Genomic DNA, 20,948 nt, shown 5'->3' on the forward strand with positions numbered 1-20,948 from the left:
TAACTTTCCTTGGTAAGACTTGTTTTGGTTTATATACATATTTTCTACCATGTTATTTTGAGTGAATACACCAGCAATGACAGTGTATAATAGAGCAGTTTTCACTTAATCCATTCCTGAAACCCCGTTTTTTTAAATCATGCCTAACATTTTAATATTCTCTTTTAATGAGAAATTATGACATTCTGCTTATTCTTAAATTCTTATGGAACATTCAGACGCATATTGGAACATCACTACCCAAAGAGTAATGCGAGTGCAGGGCTTCACACACATAATTTGCCAGCATGAAGAAGAACCAGCTTTTATGCAGTGTCCTTATTCCCTTGATTGCTTCTTTTATTCCAGTGGCAATCTAAAAGTAATATATTCTTAATAACCACCCTGCTTCAAATAAGATTTCTTGGTTTCAGGTGCCTACAAAAAAATGAAAACACTGAGACTGTTCCGTGAGCCTCATGAACCACCTTACCTGCCACAAGACTCCGTCTAGAAGCTTCTGCTTTAAAATGACGCAGAAAGCAAATTGTGCTGTCGTGTAAAACTCTAGCTGGATTCCTACCGTTACATAAAAATATACTCACCCTTCTGTGATAAGCTCCTCTTCATTTCTTGTCCACCTGATGTAGGGAGTTGGAAATCCTACGGCAACACACGGAAAAACTGCACTTTGCCCAGTAACTCTAGTTAGAGAAGACGGCTGCTTTGCAAACCTCAGCTTCTGCGGCACCTCCGGATCTGCAAACGTGTTGGAAATGACAAAGTCGTCACCAGATGTGGAATTGGAAGATGATCATATTAAAAAGAACAAATGAGACATCTGATTTCTTCCCTGCATCTTCACAGGATTGAATCATCATCTTAGCTACATACGGGGTTTTCCCTCCTCCCACATGAATAACTCTTTACCATTTCCTCCAGACAGGCAAACTGGGATTCTGACTCCTCCAACTCCCTGGAAAGCAATTTGGGCTGAAAGCTACTGCCTTGAAGCTGGAATAACCACCAGCTAGCAGAGCTTTAGTAAATAAAGGTACAGGTTTGACTTTGTCCAGCCAACCTCAGGCTTTTAGGCACTAGAAAATGAAATTACTGCAGTAAAGAGTCAACCCTAAGTGAAATAAAATAACTAGATCATTCACATGCTGAAGTAACACAAGATTTACACTAAAACAAAAATCCACCCTGGTTCTCCATCCCTTTGGAAACAGTCAATCCTCTGAAGCAGTTTTGCTTTGAATTGGGCTGGAGGGGGGTTTGTTTCATTTTTCTCCTCCCCCTTTAAAACAAGCACAAGCAAAATTCCTACTTAGTCTTTACTCACTCTTCCCTACAGGAAAAGGCCCTTTGTGAGATCTGAAAACATACCCACCAATAAAAGCAGTGTACTCTGAACTAAACTACCAAGAACAAATATCCAGAACAAAAGGCTACTTTTCCACTGTACTAAAAATCTCCATGACTTCCCAAAGGTAACCTTAGGACACAGTTCCCAGAGCTGCAACCAGTTCATCAAGGGACCCCAGTAACACCTTGATGGAAGATGCAGCTTGTACCCTTTGTCTCTGCGATACCTCCTTGCCCCATAATTAAATGAGTTACTACACACCAGCATTTCTGTCAACCGCTCAAAAAACCCCAGTGTTTATGCTGCATTCACTGGAGTTTTCTCAATACAAGTTGTATGACAAGCAAGCTCCAGCATCGGACAAGCTAATTTCGGTCCCCTAAATGGGGCAGGCTGTTCTGTACCTGCGCTATTTTTGCTCGCTGAAGCCCATTCTGTGCCCATCACACACAGTATTTGGTCCCTGTTTCACCTGGGACCCACATGATACCCCCAGGAAATTCTGAAAGTTCTTGGATTCCACGTTCTTCAGCTCAAAGTGCTAAAAATACTAACTGAGCATCTACAGCGCTACATCAAGGGCATGCACGTGTTTCAAGGTACGATAAGGTCGCCAGGGTATTGGAGAGAACCAGGCGCAATGGAAATCACGTTCCAGATTTGTCCTGGGCCAAGGGAGCCAAACTCCAGCGATCCTGGATCGTTCTGTCTGTCTCAGGCCCACACACGAACTATCACAGCAGCTCTGCCCACATTCCCAATTGGAAGAAACAAGTCCGCTTGCTCCAGAAATAAAAGCACGTGTGAACAGGCGGGTAACACAGAGAGTGACGTGGAGTGGCATATGGAGCAAACCGAGCTGCAAAAACCAGGTCTAACAGATTGCCAGCAGGTAATGACACCAGGGAGAGGGGCTGGTACGAGTCACCGCAGACACAACTCATTAATGCTCCGAGCTCACAAAAAGGAGTTCAGGTCTCAGGTTAGTGCAAGCTGGATTCAAAGATTAAAAGTCTTTATTTTTTCTTTGCATTCCTATATTTGAAAGCACCTGCTACCAGGCAGCAGAGCTCAGAAATGCAGACGGAGCTCCACAGATAAAAAGAGGAAAAGCAGAATGCTGCCCATGGATCCAAATCTGTGCGATGCGAGCACGTGTCGGGTGCATTTCGGGGATTCAGAAGCAGGGTGGTGTCAGGCACGCATCAGATATAAAATGAATGGAGAACAGATTAATTCAAATCCTTCTTTCATACACATCTCAGACCAAACAATCAATTATGGGGCCACTCAAGATTAAGAGAGATTTCTGTTCGACAGTTTAATCCCACCTCAAAAAAAAAAAAAAACGGCTGCTGGGAGGGATTGCGCAAAATTTAACTCTATCAGCACTTTCAGACTCATGACCAAGCAAGGAAATAGCGTTATTTGTATTCTCTAACAGCGTTATACTTCATCAACTTCAGCAAAACATTATAAAAGCAAGTAAACTATACCTGGAACCATAAGAAATGGAAAGATCAACACAGTATGGAAGTTTATCAGGAAATCTCCCAAAAAAACAGAAAGGTCTTAAGCACTCATTTGAGGGGCTATAGAAACATGAAGGTAAAGCAAACTAAGTAATTAAATTAAGCATCTTTTCTAAACCTGTGATGAGCCTTTCTTTTCAGAAAGTCTAAAGAACTTAATGAAACAAATTCTTACTTTTTAAGCATGATTCATTTCCAAACCCTAGCAAACACTTCCATTTTAAAAGAGGGAAGGTTGCAATGGTAAAATTGGGGTATTTTAAAGAGCCCCAAAACCCTCCAAAGATAGCGATTCAGCGACCCGCCCCGGCACTTCTCCAGGCACTACCAATGGAATCAGAATTCCAACACGAAGACTAATTCAGAAGAGTCAGCACAAAGTTCTGGAAGTAATTTGGAAAACCCGTACAGAACACAGCCTGTATTTCCCTAGTTTGGCAAAGCGTGGTTCGTGCTCCTGTCTTATTCTGGGTCAATTTTCAAAGCTTTGTGTTAGGACATCTTGTGACACACAGTAGTGTCACACAAACAGAACACCCTAAATGTAGAAAAAGGACTGGACTTTTTGTTTTAATTAAGAACAAAATCCAAACATTTCAGCACAATAGGCAGAGCTAAACCTTTCAAAATAAAGTCACTCCCCTTTTTGTGTTCTGGAGATTTCCCACAAGGGTCCAATGTTTAAAGAAACATAATGTCCTAAATATTGTGACAATTAAAACTGCCTCAATTTAAGCATCCCAGGCATGAGGAACTAAGCACTAACTTCTTTTGGAAACTTCAACAGCATTTTAAACATGGGATTCAAGCCAGAGAAACTTAGAAATCCCCAAATGTTTCTACTCAAAACAGCCAATTCCCTCCTTGTAACACATCACGATGGAAGTTTATTATTGGCGACCTTTAAAATGAAGACTTTCCCAAAAAGCCCTTAAAAGCTAAACCATTAAACATGACAAAAAAGTATGTGCAAATTTTTGGCCTTTTTCCAGCCACTGCAAAGAGCTCAGACGTTGATAAATGACTTTGCTTTTCTGTTTCCCACCTGCAAGATACAGGTTGACGTTCCCAAGGCCCAAAATCCTTCAGCATTAAGTGCCCACACCCATTTCAAGTTACACACAGAGAAAAGAAAACATTTTTTTCAAAGAAAAACAGATTAATACCTGGAAGAATCTTGAGCTCAGCTTCATCACTGTATTTGGGGGTCCCACCGCTTTCAATGATGCAGCGATAGAGTCCTCCGTCCGTATCAGTAGCATTGCTAATAATTAGAGCTCCACTTGGCAATTTAAATACACGGTCGTCCAGAAAGACGGGCTGGCGATCCTGCTCCCACCTCACGAACGGGGCCAGGTCGACGTTGACTTCACAGTTCAGGATTGCACTGTTTCCTCTGTAGACGGACGAGGACTCTGGCTGACTGGCGAACCTGGGAAGGCCTGCAAATACAAAATAGAAGAGTTAGAAAAACAAACAATTAGAGGCAATGTGACAACGGCACCAAAGCTTTGAAGTCCAAGTCAAGATTCATGAACCTAGTTTAAAAATAATTAAGCTGCTCTCCAACTTTCAAAATCTTAATACTCAACAGCACAATGCAAAATATAGCTGGTGTAAGGGTAAATAAACCTATAACAAAAGCAGAGATTTAAAAACAAGAGTTTTAGGAACAAGCAGATGTTGAAAAGAAAAGAAGAGGAGACTGACGGGGGGACTCATTCCTGGGGATCAATAAGGAAAGGGGGAGTGTCAGGAGGATGGAGCCAGGCTCTTCTGGTGACAACCAGTGACAGGACAAGGGGCAATGGATGCAAACTGGAACACAGGAGGTTCCACTTAAATATGAGAAGAAACTTGTTGGGGGTGAGGGTGGCAGAGCCTGGCCCAGGCTGCCCAGGGGGGTTGTGGAGTCTCCTTCTGTGCAGACATTCCAACCCGCCTGGACACCTTCCTGTGTAACCTCATCTGGGTGTTCCTGCTCCATGGGGGGATTGCACTGGATGAGCTTTCCAGGGCCCTTCCAATCCCTGGCATTATTCTGTGATTCACTGGAGGCCTCAAAAATGGGACTAGGCCTGGAGGTAGGCTCTGCTAGATCTCCGGAGTTGCTGCTGTCCTTAAGGAACATACAGCACAAGAGTGGCAAAAACCAAGACAGTGTCTCTGCCTGGTACATCTGAATAAATACAGTTTGAACCATATTTTGTAAGAGCTTCTGCTTGACTTGCAGAGGAACACAGATGCCCTCTAGTTCTGAGTCAGGAGACAGGATGGAGGAGGAGTTCTGGCACCCCCAACACTCTCATGTTCTCAGTCTACACGACATCTTAATTTACATTTACTGCCTACAGGACTGCTTATAATGAGAGGGGTTTTTTCTGATCGGCTTCTAAGATTCCTAATCTTAAAATTAGAAGTTTAGCCATTAAGAATAAGCCAAAAAAGTCAAAAAGTATTTTCTAAAGCTTTGTCACCAACCATGTCTAAGTAAAGGTTTAGCTTCACAGTAATTTAATTAGACCATGAAATGGAGCCTGAGGGTGTTAAAGGACCAAATCTCACTGAAATTCAATGGAAACAGGATATCGCTTTGAAGATTTCAGCTACAAAAAAAGCCTTGCATATAGCACCATAAGGTAAAAATTGCATTTATTCTTACGTAAATATTTCTCTCTCACGCTAGCGTAACGAGAACTGAGTTTCTCCACAGCATAACACCGAGGTATCACTGCCACCCCGACCCGGCAGCGCCGCACAACAAACCTGTCACCTTCTGCGGAAAAATGTTCTCCAAAAATACCCAAATCCCACTGAATGGCTTCAGGTTTTGTTTGGGTGGCCGTGGCCCAGTGAGCAGCTGCTGGGGTGGCCTCTGTGACAAGAGGCTGGGGACACGCTGTGTTGGACACGGCTGGTTCTGGCTGGTCCCACAGCGGGCCTGTGGAGGCCAGAGCTGAGCCGGGCAGGAAAGCCGGTGGCTCCTCTGTGGAATCACCTCCAAAAATGAGGAAACTGCTGCACCAGGGGTGTGTGAGAAACAGCCCTGTGACAGCACGGGTAGAGGAGGAGGACAAAGAGAAGGAGGAGGAGGGAGAGCAGCTCCGGTAGACGCAGGGGGAGCAGAACCGGGAACGAAGGCGGGAAGCTGAGCCTGGGAAATGAGAAGAGGGCAGGCTGAGGTGTTCTAGTGTTTGTCTCTGTTTTCCTACCACTCAACTTTCTTTTAACGGGCAAGAAATTAAATTAATTTTCCCCAAGTGCCAGTGATCTGTCTCAACCTGCAAACTTTTTCATCTCCTTCCCCCTCCCCATCCATTAGCAATGTAAGCAAACGGTTCAATAAATGCAACAGAAAGTGTGTGTGTGTGGGGAGGGAAGAGGACAAATCATGGGACAGGAGAAAGAAAAGCCTCTTTGCTCTATTTTCCAGAGCAGTATGATTCTGTGATTATCAGCTCTCCCTTCTGCAGCCACACAGGGGTGGTTGTGGCCATGTACACAGTAACAGTCTCATTCTTCTTTACGCTTGCACTTAAAGCTAATATTGTCACAGAAACAGCCTGCCGGTACTCTCGACATTTTACCCTTCCCTCTCAAGAGCACACAGCTTCAAGCATGTACTATGATTTTTTTCTCTGAAGTCAGTACACTGTGTGCTTTCAGTTTAAAGAAGGAAAGTGGAACTACGGGTTGCAGAAGTTAAACCATCCCAGTGCAATTACTGAAGCGTGAGAATGGCGCCTGCCGGGAGGCAGCCGGCCCTGGGAACCTCTGATTCAGTGCTGCTGCCAGGGCTCCAGATCAGAAAACACAACACAGTTTAGGTCGGTTCTCACCTTTTCCACTTCTTCTAGCAAATCTAAAGGTGAAATCTCTTACCCACTATCTTCAGTGGTCAAAAGTTTGACCTAAGTGGAAAAATTCCCATTTATCTCTTGTGAAGATGATTCTTTTACACTGTTTAAATACTCATTTCCAAACAGGTCAACCCTGTATTTTTACAAGTCTCTCTTAACACATATCTATCAAGAACGCACTGCGAATTTAACAATAGTATGACCAATCTCATGTAGATTTTTTTAAAATTTATTATGCAAAATGCATAGTTCAGCGCTTTGCAATTCTCTTTTCCTTTAAAAAGGGAAAATAAAACAGTCAGCCCAGGGACTTTACCCTGATGTTGAGGTACACAAAATACTCACGGGTGAAAAACACCACGTGGCTCTGCCGCATGAAGGGCAGGACAAGGAATGGCTGAGTTGGCTACCTCTTGAGCCCCAGTGTTCTAGAAGAGTACATTACTGCATGCTGCTTATCAGCTATTAACTGGTGCTGGAACCCAGCTCATGGAGTTCTCTCTGACCACATTCACTATGTTCCACTGCCTTGGAAAGAATCTGTAACACACATTTCTTTAAATGGTACTTCCTATCATTTCCAGCTTGAATTCCTGTTTACTTGCAGGAGAATCCTGCAGATTTTTTTGTTTGTTTGTCTTTTAAACTGTCTGATCTTAGGTCTCCAATTGTTTTCAGAAATCTTTGGAAAAGCAGCAAGAAACAGCTTCTGATGTCACATGTTCAGGCTTTTTTCACTTGAATGGAAAACTTCTTTACCTGGGCTGCAGGATTGTCCATTATTAGCACTCACTTGAGCACGAGTTCTACTACACACTTCTCATAGAACCTTTGCATATATTTCTCCCATAGAAAAACAAGTCTGAACCAACTCCAGTGTTCTGCAATCAAAGCCAAACAGGTAAGAGATTTGAGCAAACCCACAAAACACCATTTTCACAACCTACATTAAACAAAAGACCTATAGTTAAAGACCAACATCCGCAAACAATCACATGCCACTATGTGAGAGATCAAAAATGTTAATGCAATGTGAAACAATGTGTTTAACCTCTATAGAGAAAACAAACTGCACATAAAACATGCATCTAATTGGGGAGCAGATACAAAAGCAGAGATCTTCCCAGCCCTTCAGCACAGGTGGATTGCATTTAGCACAGTACATTTGGAACATCCAGCTCTCTTCTGTTTTGCCACCCAGTTCCCTCCATAACCTTGTACGGGTCCATCTCCACCCATCACACACTTTCCCCCCTCCTTGTTGTTCTATCTGGAGGCTCCTTCCACAACCTCATTTCCCTGAGAAGAAAGTTTCTCGTTTCCCCTCCCAGTATATTTACAACCAACTTCTTATCTTTGATCTTGACCTTGTTTCGGTATTAATTATTTTGTATCTTTTATATTTATCCATTACTCCCTCCCTCTAAGGTATTTGCATGAATAAAAATCACAGCTGCTTTCAACTTTCCATCTGCTTAGTTAATAAAGCTACAGTCTTTAGTTTCTTTCCCTCGTTCCCCATCTATTCATCTTTAAAGGCTCTGAATTGCGGACCATTTGAGTCGGAAGGACCTGGTCAGAGCCAGCTATGAGGTCAGAGCAGGTTACCCAGCAATTTGGTCAGTTGGATCTTGAAAATCCACATGGATGGGGATGGCACCACCTCTTGGACAACCTGATCTACCATCTGAGGTCCCTATGGTGAAGAACTTCATCCTTCAACCCAGTCACAGCCGCTTTTGCTTCAACCGATCTCTAAAACCTCCTTCTCTCCCACCTCGCACCGCTGGCAGAACAAAGAGACAACAGACAAATTGAAGTGCCTGCTGTAATTTAAGATCAAAAAAATCCACAGGAACGTATCAAAATTGTTTCCCTGCATCTACTGAAAACATCTCCCCGAAAGATTCCGCAACCACATTAGCTGTCTGCACACCGGCAGGTGACGGTCAATCCTGTAACCTGCCTTTTTTCTCATAAAATCACCCGTCCCTCTGTCCCAGCTTAGTACCACACCAAGAATATTGCCGTACCTGCATGACTTTGCACACTGTGCTAATAAGTTTCACCATTATTCAGTCTGTAGCATTAATTAACGCTTCCTATAAAACCATTGGAGGCCACAGCACGAGTGACATGGTCTCCTGGATTTGCCACGCTTGCTAATTGTGTTAGCATATACTTTGTTCTTACAGCAAAATGACTGATGAAGACATCAAACATCACCTTTCTAAAGTCTAGTCTCTGAGGCATCATTCCATTCTGAAGATTTCCCTCTCGATATAACCCATTTTCATCATTACCTCAGATTCTTATCAATCTCAATATTCTCATTTCAGTTTCGACCACTCTGCCCAATTTCTCACAGGAGAGTGCACCGACGGGCTGTGCCGTGGTGTGCTCATCGCATCACAGGGCTCTGAGCCACCGACCCAGACACAAACCGCAGACACAAGGCATGTCGCAGTTCAGCCTTCTTTCCACTTTTGCCTCCAAAATCCCTGCAAAAAGGGCACAGTGTTGACATCAAACTGAGTGGGCTGAATCCACAACTCAGTAGAAATCTTTATTAACAGACCTGCATGTTAAGGCATAGAAAGGAGTCCTGGATCTCCTTGTTTTGTCGTGAGGTTTTCATCCCTTCACCCCGTATAACTACCACTCGTACAATCATTGTATCTGCAACTTGGCACATAAGTGTGATTGTTACAGCAGCACTAAATCCCTGTAATTTCTCACATAAAGCTCAACCATGCTTTAATTTAAAGCCCTAACTAGTACTATTCGCTTTCTGGACAAGATAGGCATTGTGCATTCTGCTGTGTGCAGGTGCTCCATTAAGGTTAAATAAGCTTTATTTAAGATGGTTTCATTACTCACTAGAAACAAAATTACAGTTCATTTCCCAGGTCATCTTAAATGCCAGTAAAATCTTTATTTGATCACTGTTTTGTGTGTTTTTAAAATATATATTTTAACCTAGGCTATAATTTTGTCCTAAAGAGTAATTTTCTGTTCTACTCTTGATTATTTGCAATTTGCACTGCTTAAAAGCCTCCATTGTGGAATGGGACCCTTTTCCTTCAGCCAACAGACAACGACAAAACAATAATGATGTGTTACAAAAGGAGCTCTAAATATAAGCCTTAATTACTATTAATTCCGAGCCCTGTTTATAAACACAGTAGCAGGTCCCAGCGCACCGGCACAGCAACTGAGCTGTACGCCTGTGTTTCCCGAACTTTCCATCGTCCGCAAATGCATTAACATATAAGCAAATCCAGTCTATTTAAACTAAATACGCATTTTAATCTATTTTTTCAAAATTAAATTTTAAAAAATAGTTACTTTTTCCTCAATGGCTTGTATTTCTCAATCACCAAGATCTAATGAAAATTAGTTACATTTCTAATGAGCGAGCAGCACCCGCTCCTCACCCGCACTGCAAGACGCTCAGTCGCAGGCACTTCCCCATCTTTTGCAGATGTAATGATAAATGCTACTTTGAAGTTCTGATATTAAAGATTTTTTTTTCATGTTTATATGTACATTAATCATTCCATGGCAGCACAAATATGTTAGGTATCGATTTCAGGATGCTGAAGGAAAACACCACTGACCTAGCTGACCACAGGTTAATAAACTCCATTAGGAAGGATGATTTTCCACTTGGAATGTTCTCTGAACATGGCAGAACACATAAGCAACAGATTCTCACACACATACAATAGGAATTTGATGCACCACAAACTTCAACACAAATGGGGGAGGGAAGTCAATTCTGCCCGTTTTCTCCTTCCCTTTTGTCCCTCCTCCCTCCTCAAAGAACCAGAGCAGTGGTGGGAATGCAAATGCACAAGCTACTCAATGCAAACTTGTTCCATTCAGGCAGCATTCCCAATCTGAGCATTACTGAGATTTGTGACCTATTGTCTTCATTTCTGAAAAGGCAAAGATGTGCCTGGAAAAGCGATAATTCCCATGCTCCTGGAAAACACAAATGGCAAAGTCCTGGCTGCAGTCTGCTGTCAGTGGAGCCGCTGTTCCATCTCCTGTCACCTCCAGAAGAAGAGGAATTCATTGCACCGAGTCAGATGCTCGTGTAGCTCAGCAGCCTCTACACAACCATGGCCACTGTCAATTATTTTCAAGAACGCCCAAAGAAAACCCAACTTCCATAATCAACCATTACTACGTAACTTGCTGATAGGACAATATTCTAACTTCAGAGTAAATGCTTGTTTTCTGCGCTAAATACTGTCGGCCATCACTGTAAATGCCTGATTTTATTTCACATGGATGCTATTACCAGACACACATTGAATCCTCTTTAGAATCCTACTAACCTTTTAGCATCAATCTTGTCAAATCGAGACTGCAAACCAAAAATAAAAGAACAGCTTCCTTGTCTGAAGGGCAGCAGGCAGCGCTACAGAAATTCACTACTGCCCTGTCAGACCAAGTCTTTGGGAGTATGTTTTTCACGTGCCCAAGTCCCCTCTATCGCTGCTCCACAGGCTGGAATATAATGTAATACTTTGGGTAAGCATTAACTAGATTTAAACACACAAACGTCTTACACGTTTATACAATTAGCTGTTTCCCAAACCCTCTTTCAGGCTTTTTGTGGCATCTCAATGAACTCATTAAATATCTTCCTTGCTTTTTCCCTAATTATTTCTGTTTCAGTGGGGAAAAAGTAGAAACACAGGAGTAGCCGAGAGTTTTTCCAAACCAATTACTTCCTGTATACGAGCTATGAAAACCCTCTGCTGCCCAATGTTATCTTACACCAGTTTCCCAAAACTTACCCAAAACTCAACTAACTTTAGCAGTTTCATCTACAAACACCACAACCCCCCAGCTTTCACCTTCCCACCCCTCTGCATCCAGCTCCTGCGAATGATTACGCAAACTGCTGATATAATTTTAAGACGCTTTAATTTTGCCCCGTTCTTGTTTGCCTAATCGAATTTGAACTTATGACAAATCCACAACTCCATTAAAAGAACCTCTTGGGAAGGGCGAAGGTTTTAGCAATGCAAGTAGCTAAAGGGATACAGAACATGATACCCTATTGTTGAAATAGCTGCAACATCTGTTATCCTTCCGTGAAGCAGCGGATCTCAAAGATGCCGCATATTTTGTTAGAGCATCAGCTTTCCACGCGAACCCTGTTAAAAAATTAATAAGTCCAGCCATCTGTGGACACTTCATTAAATTATCACAGCTCCTTTTCTTCAACGGTATTCAGCATCATTTGTCTGAGTGGCAGAGGTGTGAAACATGTTTTAAAATACTATTCTGTTAATAAGACATATTTCATGAATCTCGCCAGTGAATAGATTAGACTTCATAATTACAAAACATTCACGAAGAACAGAAGTCCGGCATCACCTGAATTAAGGGCAAGAGACAACTAGCCAGAGGAGACTGAGAATTCATAGAAGGATTATAACACAAAGAGAGGAAAACCTACCAAACGTCCTTGTTGGTTAAATTAAAGCTTCAATTATGCAGCACACACAACAGGAACGAGACATTTTGGTGCATACTCAGAATTCTGAACTCGTTAAACACAGACTCAGTAGCATAATTAACATGGCACATACTGATTTAAAAGGGTATCCCTCCATCAGAATTAAGAAAAGGAAAAGGGAGAGGATGCCATTGTACATATCACTAATGCACATGACATATATACCTATGTGTGTATATATATATATATATAGGTATATATATACCTATATATATATATATATAAAATTAATGCACACAGAGTAGGACCTCAGAGCTGTTTTGAACGGGCAACTGAACTAGAGATCTCCCGAGGCCCCTTCCAAGCTCCATGATCCTATTGCACTATGATATGGGGAAGTTATACAGAAAACTACGGAGACAGCAAAGTATAGCACAAAATATAATTCTGCTCGTCTTTCCACAATATCTTTGAAAACAAACTTCTAAGAGGGAAAGTTTGAGCAAAATTGATCAGGCCTGAGGCACAGGGCCAGACTACAGGAATTGGAGGTTGTCCCATCCCCTCTCAGACTGGGATCCAATTGCCACAGAACCACAAACCAAAAACAAAGCAAAGAAACCACACATAAAAAAATTTAACAGGGTGTCTGGACTAGTAAAACTCATCGGAATATTCTCAAGTTTTACCTGGTAAAAAAGTTTTAAAAAATAAATGGTTTGATGAAAAGTGTTTATATCATCGTCCTTTGCATCCCAGAGTAGATTTTGCAAAGTCCAGTATCTCAGAAGCTCAAACAGAAATTCAACAGCATAAGAACGCAGCCTTGGGGATGTCAGAAAAAACTCACAACTTGATGTGATCAAGCCTGTTTGAGTATCACAGATCGATTCCGATTTTGAACCAGGATAGAAAAAGCTCAGAGCACCTGCTGAACTCAAGACAAAAGCATACAGAGAGATCCTGGATTCTCAAGAAACTTTGCGTAGCCGGGAACAACTCTTTCCACCCAAACCAGGACACAATAATCCCACCTTCATTTGTAAAAGCTTCATGAAAACAAGTGAGACAAAAGTCCATAAGATAATCCTGGTGAAACCACTAGACTTGTGACTGACAACACAACACTGAGCAAGAGACAAGTTGTACATCTAGAAATAACTTTATGATGCCATTTTGCCAAGCGCTACCTTTAACAGAAGTCCCATGAATAACGAAGTGCCAAAACAGACCGAGAAATAGAGAGTAGCCATGATGTACATCCTGATACTCTATCAACGGGGATACGGGTTTCTAGCCAAAATAAATTAACCTGCAGCAGCTTTGTGACATCCCAGCCCTGCAGCTCAGGAGAAGAAAATCCCTCCATCAAACATCTTTGTTTGTGAACCAATAAGATCAGGTCTGAGAAGGGACGAAGGGCTGGTGCACTCTAACTTCACAGAGAAAGACAGGGAGAATAAAGAAACTGGAATATCAAATACTTCTGACTTGGAAGGAAACGCTACTGGCATGAGGCATTTTATATTGAAAACGAAATTACGATTGCACAAACATATTTGTCCTTTCTAAACTATGGAAACTATTGTAATGGCAGATCACCAATAATGAACATCGGACAACCTCACGGAGCAAGGTTGCTCTGCAAGCGCAGAATGTGTTCCAGCAGAGTTGTGATGAAGATAACTCAATGGGTATTCCTGCTCAAGCTGGGGTGAAGCAGTCCTGGAAATCCCTTAATGTTGTACTGTTCAGCTGTACTTAAAAAAATGAATAATGCAAAAAGAAAACATGCTAAGCAAAAATTTAATCCAGCTGTCCTTGATGGAAGTAGCTCAGAAACCCTTTGGAGGAAACGCAGGAGATGAGCAACGAAGATCTTTGATAAGGCATTGGAAGTGTTGAAAAACAAGCACAAGACTAGAGAATAGACCAAGGCTAAACAAACAAACCTGAACTCTAGTCAGGTGATATCAAGAAGAGATCAATAATTTATTCTGTGAATGAAATGGGAACAAGAACGGTGAGTCGAGGAAGATCTTAAAAAAATTCAGGTCGCAGATGCCAACCTTAAACTGCAATAAACAGAACAGGGGTGAGCTGGGGGCTCTGCCCATGGCACAGGGGAACGTCGGGCTCAAAGTGCTACAGGAAATGGTGCAGGAATGCAGAAAAGAATAATTCTGCTAATGGAGTCGGTGACAGAACACTACCATTAAAACCAGAGACAGGACGTGCAACTGAAGGGCCAAAGACCAGAGAAGCATCAATAGCAGTTCAAGGCAGCAGGAAAAGCTGCAGAAACCACAGGAAACTTGATCTGTACAGACACCGAGAAATGTGGTAAGTAGATATTCCCAATAACACAAAAAATGAACTGCAAACTATGGAATAGTTTATTTGGTCCTGTGGAGATCATTGTAATGGTGAGAACAATGAAGAAAGCGCTGTTGGATTTTAAGAGGAGCCCTTACAATAAGGTATTACCTCATCAGTTAAGAAACCTCAGGTCTTGATCAATAGACTGCCTAAAAAAGAACAGTACAGGCTCATAATTACTCTTTCTAAAACAAAATCAATAGCCATAACAAAAGAAGAATAAGATTTGAGTATTTTGGTGAAAGGAAGAGCTTGACAGGTTAAATCATTTTAGGTCCAGGCGAGGCTATGAATTCCGAAGGCTCGTGTGAACAAGCTAGTCAAGGATGATTAACGCACACAGAGCACTGTCACCAGAAATTTATCAAGAAACTGGAAGAAAGGGAAGATAGAAAAGAAACATTTTGCAGGCAGCTCTATAGACAGTGACAAAGCCAGTTGGTACCTGACGAGAGACATTTAGGGATAGGAAAAACCCTGAACAATTTCAGAGACACACTCGGAATCCAGAATAGCAAAGAAACTCTCTAAAATAAAGGGCTTGAAGACTGACCTAAGAGGAGACATAAATACAGCAGGATGAAGAGCTTCTACAGACAGAAACATCTAGCTGAAAAAGACAGAGTTTAGAGACATGGCAGAAAGGAGCAGAAAGACTCAAAGGAGCACAACTAGCAAATGATTCCTCAAAACTGCATTTCGCTCCAAGGCAGTGGCGGTGGGTTTTTGCTCAAGCTAAGGGGTGCATTGTCACACGCTGGCCCCGGCCAGCGGCTGGGAATTAAGCTCGTCACATCAGAGACAGCTTTTTAAAGGTCTCTCCATAACGAAGCATTGTATGGCTTCACTTTTAATGAGTTCAACTTCAGACCAGTCACAGAAAAGCAGACTGACGTGTCTAATCCAGGAATGGGACTTCGGAAGACATTAGAGAAGGAAGAGCAACACCTTTACAGAAACATATACATTATACAGAGACACCTCCCCACGCTCTCCCCAAAATTGGGTTTTTATATGCACATAAGCAAGAGGTGCAGGGTTGTTTAATAATTTAACATATTTCTAGTGTACTTATATGAATGAGACGTGGCCTATGTTTTTAAAACGTTACCAAGCACTAACCTCACTGCAATCAACCACAGCAAGCATCATTTTGCCTTATTAAAAATATTTTTTCCTTTTTAATGTCTTTAAACTTCTTCTTGAATTTCTGTTATGAAAAAACAAGTAATTAATCATACGCACACTTCTGCCGCGATCCTTCTTTCCTGTCATCTTTCATTTGGGTAGGTGTGATAGTTGTTCTAATTTTCAAAACGCAACATTCAGTCGAGTTAAATCTGAACAATGTCAGCGTGGACACCCTTTAGTTTTGTAGTAACTGAATCTGAAACATCTTATTGAGTCTCACCCGAGAACAGCAGTGATTTAGGAATACGGGCTGCATGTGTAACTGTCAGTCCCCTGACAGTCTGGGATTTAGTGAGCAATCCATGGGAAAGCCTGTCAAACAGAATTACAAAAGGGCTGGTGCTGACATGCAGAGACATCAAGAAAAATACATATTTGAGTGAAAATATTAACAAATGAGAACACTAACCTAAACCAAGTTCATCTGGCTTTCTTGTTGAGGAGTGCTGAGCATCAGCAGCTTGCTCTCGCTTTCCGTTCTCACATCACAACTACATTACCTTCCCTATTTTCCAAACCAAAGGTCAAGCTTCAAACGTATACAAAGAGCTTTGATTTTCTATTATTTACAGCAAGTTTCTGTTGTTTTTCTGAAGCACATCAACATCTAGACAACTTTGTCCATTAACCAAACATCCAAAGGATACTTGCTTCGCTAATTAGAAGACTAAACAATTTAAGTTGCAAACTGGTAAAACCTCATCTTTCTCGTTTAGAACATGGAAAGTTGCACCTAAGATAATGCCTAATTAAGGAAATCTTAATGAATGATCACTGGATTTAAACACTTCATGCTGGGTGTTTAAGAATCGGGACAATTAGCTACAACAACCATCTTAAACAAGATATCGCGGCAAGGAAAAAAAACCCCACACTATGGGGGTTTTTCTTCAGAACAATAATAAATTGTTACTAAAGCATAAAGTTCAGGCAGGAGTGTTACAGATCTACGTGTGTCCTCTCTCCTAGAGCCACAGGAGAGGATCCGTCACCCTCCAATGGCACAAATCAGCTTTAACCAGCTCACCCACGCACACAATTGGGGACAGGGACGGTATCGGTCAAAACGGGCTGGGTGATTTGATTCAGTATTAGATGTAATAAACTTGAAACACAAAAGCTCAAAAAACCTTGCATTTTAGAACAGAAACAGTGTGTTTAATATCATTCAACTAGGCTGTAATGTGATCATTAGGTATCGGTGAATAGCTTAAAAACAAGCAGGTCTAAAATTCTGCCGGGGGCTTTCACCCAGGATGAGAACCATCGATTCAGCTGCAGACAAATTGCACAGCTATCTGCATCAGATGTGGCAAGAAGCCGCCTGGTACTAAATCATAACTGGGTATACGGCTTTCCAGTGAGTCGCAGGAGAGAAGACAGCACTCTGAAAAGCAGGATGAATTAACTGGGGAGGCAAGGACTCAAAATTGGGCTGGATGAATTAGAGGCACAGCACAGAACAAGGGAGGCAGGAGCAGCTCTTGTTCCCCTCCAAGTCCAGAGAGTTGACTGTGTTGACACCCTGCTGATCCCTCCAGCACTTCCAGGTGAAAAGACACAGATGTAGTTACATTAGATTCCCACTGATGCATTTCAATCCCAAGACCTCTCCTGCCACACTCCCAAAAATGAATTAAAGTCAACCAAATTCTGGAAGAAAAATGGTACCCGAACTCTCTAACACCATGCAAATGGTACAGAGTCATTCATGGCCACAGGAAAACATCAACACCATTTTGTTTTGGCATCTGTTTGGGTTTTGTTGGCAAGAAAGAAGAAAAGGCACTAAAGGCTACGCCGCAGTCTTTCCAGGCCGCACACTCAAGAATAAAGGGCTCAGTATCACAAATGACTTCAATCACTTCGGTTCCCATCTCCCAAATTTATACAGTTACTGTTCGACACAAAGAAAATGATGCCAAAGTCTATTAATTCATTTTTCCTAACCTTACACCGAAAACACTATAGTTCTGCATCTGGACCTTTGCTTTCAGTCCAAGTACTAATAGAGATCAGTTCAAGGGCTCATATAGATTTTTGTTCCTACTTTAACTGGACAACTGCAGATTGTAAGAATTTAGAATGACACATAAGGTAGAGCATTTATTGTCTTAAATGTCTAAACTCTCCCATTTTAAATAACAGCTGACAGAAACTGTACAAACTGCACTTTTGTTAAAACCACCTTTGCCATTTCCCTGTCATTGAGAAACGCATTTTGATCTAAGCCGATTATGAAAAACGCAGGTGCTTTTTTCAGAGAAAAATGTGTTTTTGTGACGAAAATTTATCACCTGTCTCACTTTTACTGGTAAGTGCTCTCAAGTGCTCTCTGCTCAAGTACCTACGCTCTTCAGATTTCTTCCAATTCCAAGGCACAGAAAACTCTTTATTAATGAAGACAAGATGAAGATTTCCCGCCCGCCCTCGCTTTGAAGGAAATATGCAATATTGAGTAAAAAATGCTGCACAAAATTCCTACACGGGCTTGTCTTAGAGTTCTCATCGACAGCATCTCGGGACGTTAGAAAAAGTAACACTGAATTTATTGAAGGCAAACTCTTTAGTAGCCCATTGAGAAAAAGGCAAAGCACGGGGATCTTGAGGCCGTATAACGGGCCTGCAAGAAAATCATGGTTAGATATCAGCATCTCCTGGCTCGTGACTGATAACCCAAGCCACGTTACATTAAATACCACAGTCACTGCTCATCCAGGCCTCTGAATAGTTCAGGTAATCGCACAGTCACTGCATTCTGACATTTTTACTAAATACAAACCTGCCTTTCCTGATTACTGAACCCTTTTTAGATTGGGATACTACACGGCAGGAATATTTCTCAACAGAAGCAATTTGCCTGTGCTTTTTCTAAAAGTAATCACAAAACAGAGGGTTGAAAATTATTTTTCATGTAAATACTTGTAGAAATTTTATCATAGGTTATTCAGTCAAGGTGAGGGGAAAAAAAGGTCATCAGTTATCACCAAGTGCTTTTTTGAATGAAACTTGGGCATACTTAAAGTTCGTATGAAGGCAGCAACACAGCTACATCATGGCAGCCAAGGAAATGAGATGGAAAGCGCAAAACCAAGTACCAACAAACACAAAGATAAGTGGGAGAAAAGGAGGAAAAACAGATGGGTTCACTTGGGGGAAAAAGAAGACAAGAGGTGAAATGAATAATTCAGTGACCAGTCTTTCAATGGATATACAGAACTGATAAATCCTTTTGATGAAACGCGGTGTCACCGTCACACTTCAGACCTTTAGATCTCCGTGTATCTGTTCTCCCAATGAAAGCTGCAACTAAGTAGCAGCAAACATCATCTTGGGAATATTTTTAAGCTAGGATCATCATCCTTTTTACTAAAATACACACGATTTTATTTTCCCCGAGATGAATTACATACACAGTTCCCCAAAATCTTGTAAACCTTTTTTAAAACTGTGCTTTGCAAGACTTATTCTAGCCCTTCAACCCTTCTGAAGATCTAACTGGCACTTAGGTATCAAAGACACATTTGCACTTCAAAAGCCCGTTAAAAAACATACTGTAGTAAGGCACTGATTAAAACGTGTTGTGGCTTTACATAAATTAGGCAGTTGCTTTGACTTCACCTACTTCAACTCCATCATAATAATGACAAAAACGTATTATATGGACTAGATGACCACGACACCATCTCCCTCCACGACCCTGATGTTCGTGCAGTCATGTTCTGGTTTCAAGCAAGCAAGCAAAACCAATTTTAGAAAGAAATGGAACACAGGAATCTACAATCTCAACCTTCATTTGCTAAAGGAACCAAAATGCAGGTGCACACACACCCCAAAGGGAGAGATACACACACCCTGAAACTGCTGCTCATTAAAGAAAACTATCCAATTTCTTGCTGTTTGCCATTTCTAAAAATCAAATATTTACTACAAGAAGTCTAGTTGAACAGTAAATTTACTATCAGGGTGCAGTAGCATCTGATTTCAAGCCACAGACTAACTGTGCTGATTTAAAATACGTTTCATAATGCGATACGTTATCATCACTTCTTTTTTAAATAGCTTGAGAAAACAGATTAAAGAAAGAAAAGATCAATTTCTATGAGTCTCAGTTGCGACAGAAGCTTTGATTCTCACACCTCAAATAAACCACAAAGAGTAAAGGCTCCTCATCTATTATCACACATGGCAAAGGTTCTTCGAGAGCACAGTCACCCGCACCGCACACTTGCCAACTCGCGCCGTCATCAATTTTGCCCTGAAATGACACATTTCCAGCACCGTGTCCATAACACGACTTGAAGCAAAACCCCAGGACGGCAGGGCTGTAACACAGAGCACCCTGTCACTGCCCAGCAGTCCCTGCGCAGGAACTGAGTGTTTCGCTTTGATTCTACCACACACCGGTTGATTAAGTCCCTTGCAACACCTCACATTTCCAACATCTACCATCTGTCTACATACAGCCACACTTTCTGACCTCCGCAAATTTTAGACCTGTCAAAACAATTTCTATATAAAGTCCTTTAAGTTATTTCAAATATTTATCCAAATTTCTCAGCCTGTTCGACCTTTATTCCAAGGTACATTGCTCAGCATTATCTATTGTCTGTTGGAGAAAACTGTGCAGTTTCAAGACCAAAAACTCAAAACCTGTATTCATTCACATATATTCATATATATACAAGGTACCACAGCGTGTTTTTACTGGATTTTCTTTGCCCTGGCCTACATTACTCACCACAATTTGTCATCTTCAAGTAATGAAGTTATTTCATGAATAAGTAGCAGTTAAAACACACAAGCTACGCTTTGTAATATTATATTTTGAATAAATTAAGTGTATGGCCGTATAACACACCCCCCCATATGAATCCAGCATCCCACTGCTCAATTAAGAAGGGAATTAGCTGCCTCCCACTGTTACCTTGGGGCTGAAGAGAAACTCTACAGCGCTAACTATCCCCACACTTAGCGCAGCCTGAGAGCCTCCAATTAAAAGAAAGAGATGGGGGAAGAAACAATAAAATCCACTGATAATACTGAGAGATTCAAAGGAGGTCAAGAAAAGCTATATAGGAAACCTGAATTTAAATATTCTCTTCAGCACGCAAAGCTACCCTTCCCCACAACTACAGGGTTACACTCTGTAGCCTTGG

General features: G+C 41.6%; 1 protein-coding gene across 6 annotated transcripts in view; it reads right to left on the bottom strand.

Moving 5' to 3' along the window:
• Window positions 1-20,948, bottom strand: part of NEO1 (neogenin 1) — a 159,476-nt gene that overhangs the window by 85,894 nt on the left and 52,634 nt on the right. For all 6 annotated transcript variants that reach the window (XM_082061227.1, XM_082061229.1, XM_082061228.1 and 3 more), the window contains exons 3-4: window positions 4,047-4,322; window positions 585-738 (exon numbers count right to left, since the gene is read on the bottom strand). In XM_082061227.1, the coding sequence (XP_081917353.1) occupies window positions 585-738; window positions 4,047-4,322 (430 nt within the window). The remainder of the gene's footprint in view (window positions 1-584; window positions 739-4,046; window positions 4,323-20,948) is intronic.

This window comes from Streptopelia decaocto, assembly GCF_964273445.1.
Source record: "Streptopelia decaocto genome assembly, chromosome: 9".
Classification (NCBI taxonomy): domain Eukaryota; kingdom Metazoa; phylum Chordata; class Aves; order Columbiformes; family Columbidae; genus Streptopelia; species Streptopelia decaocto.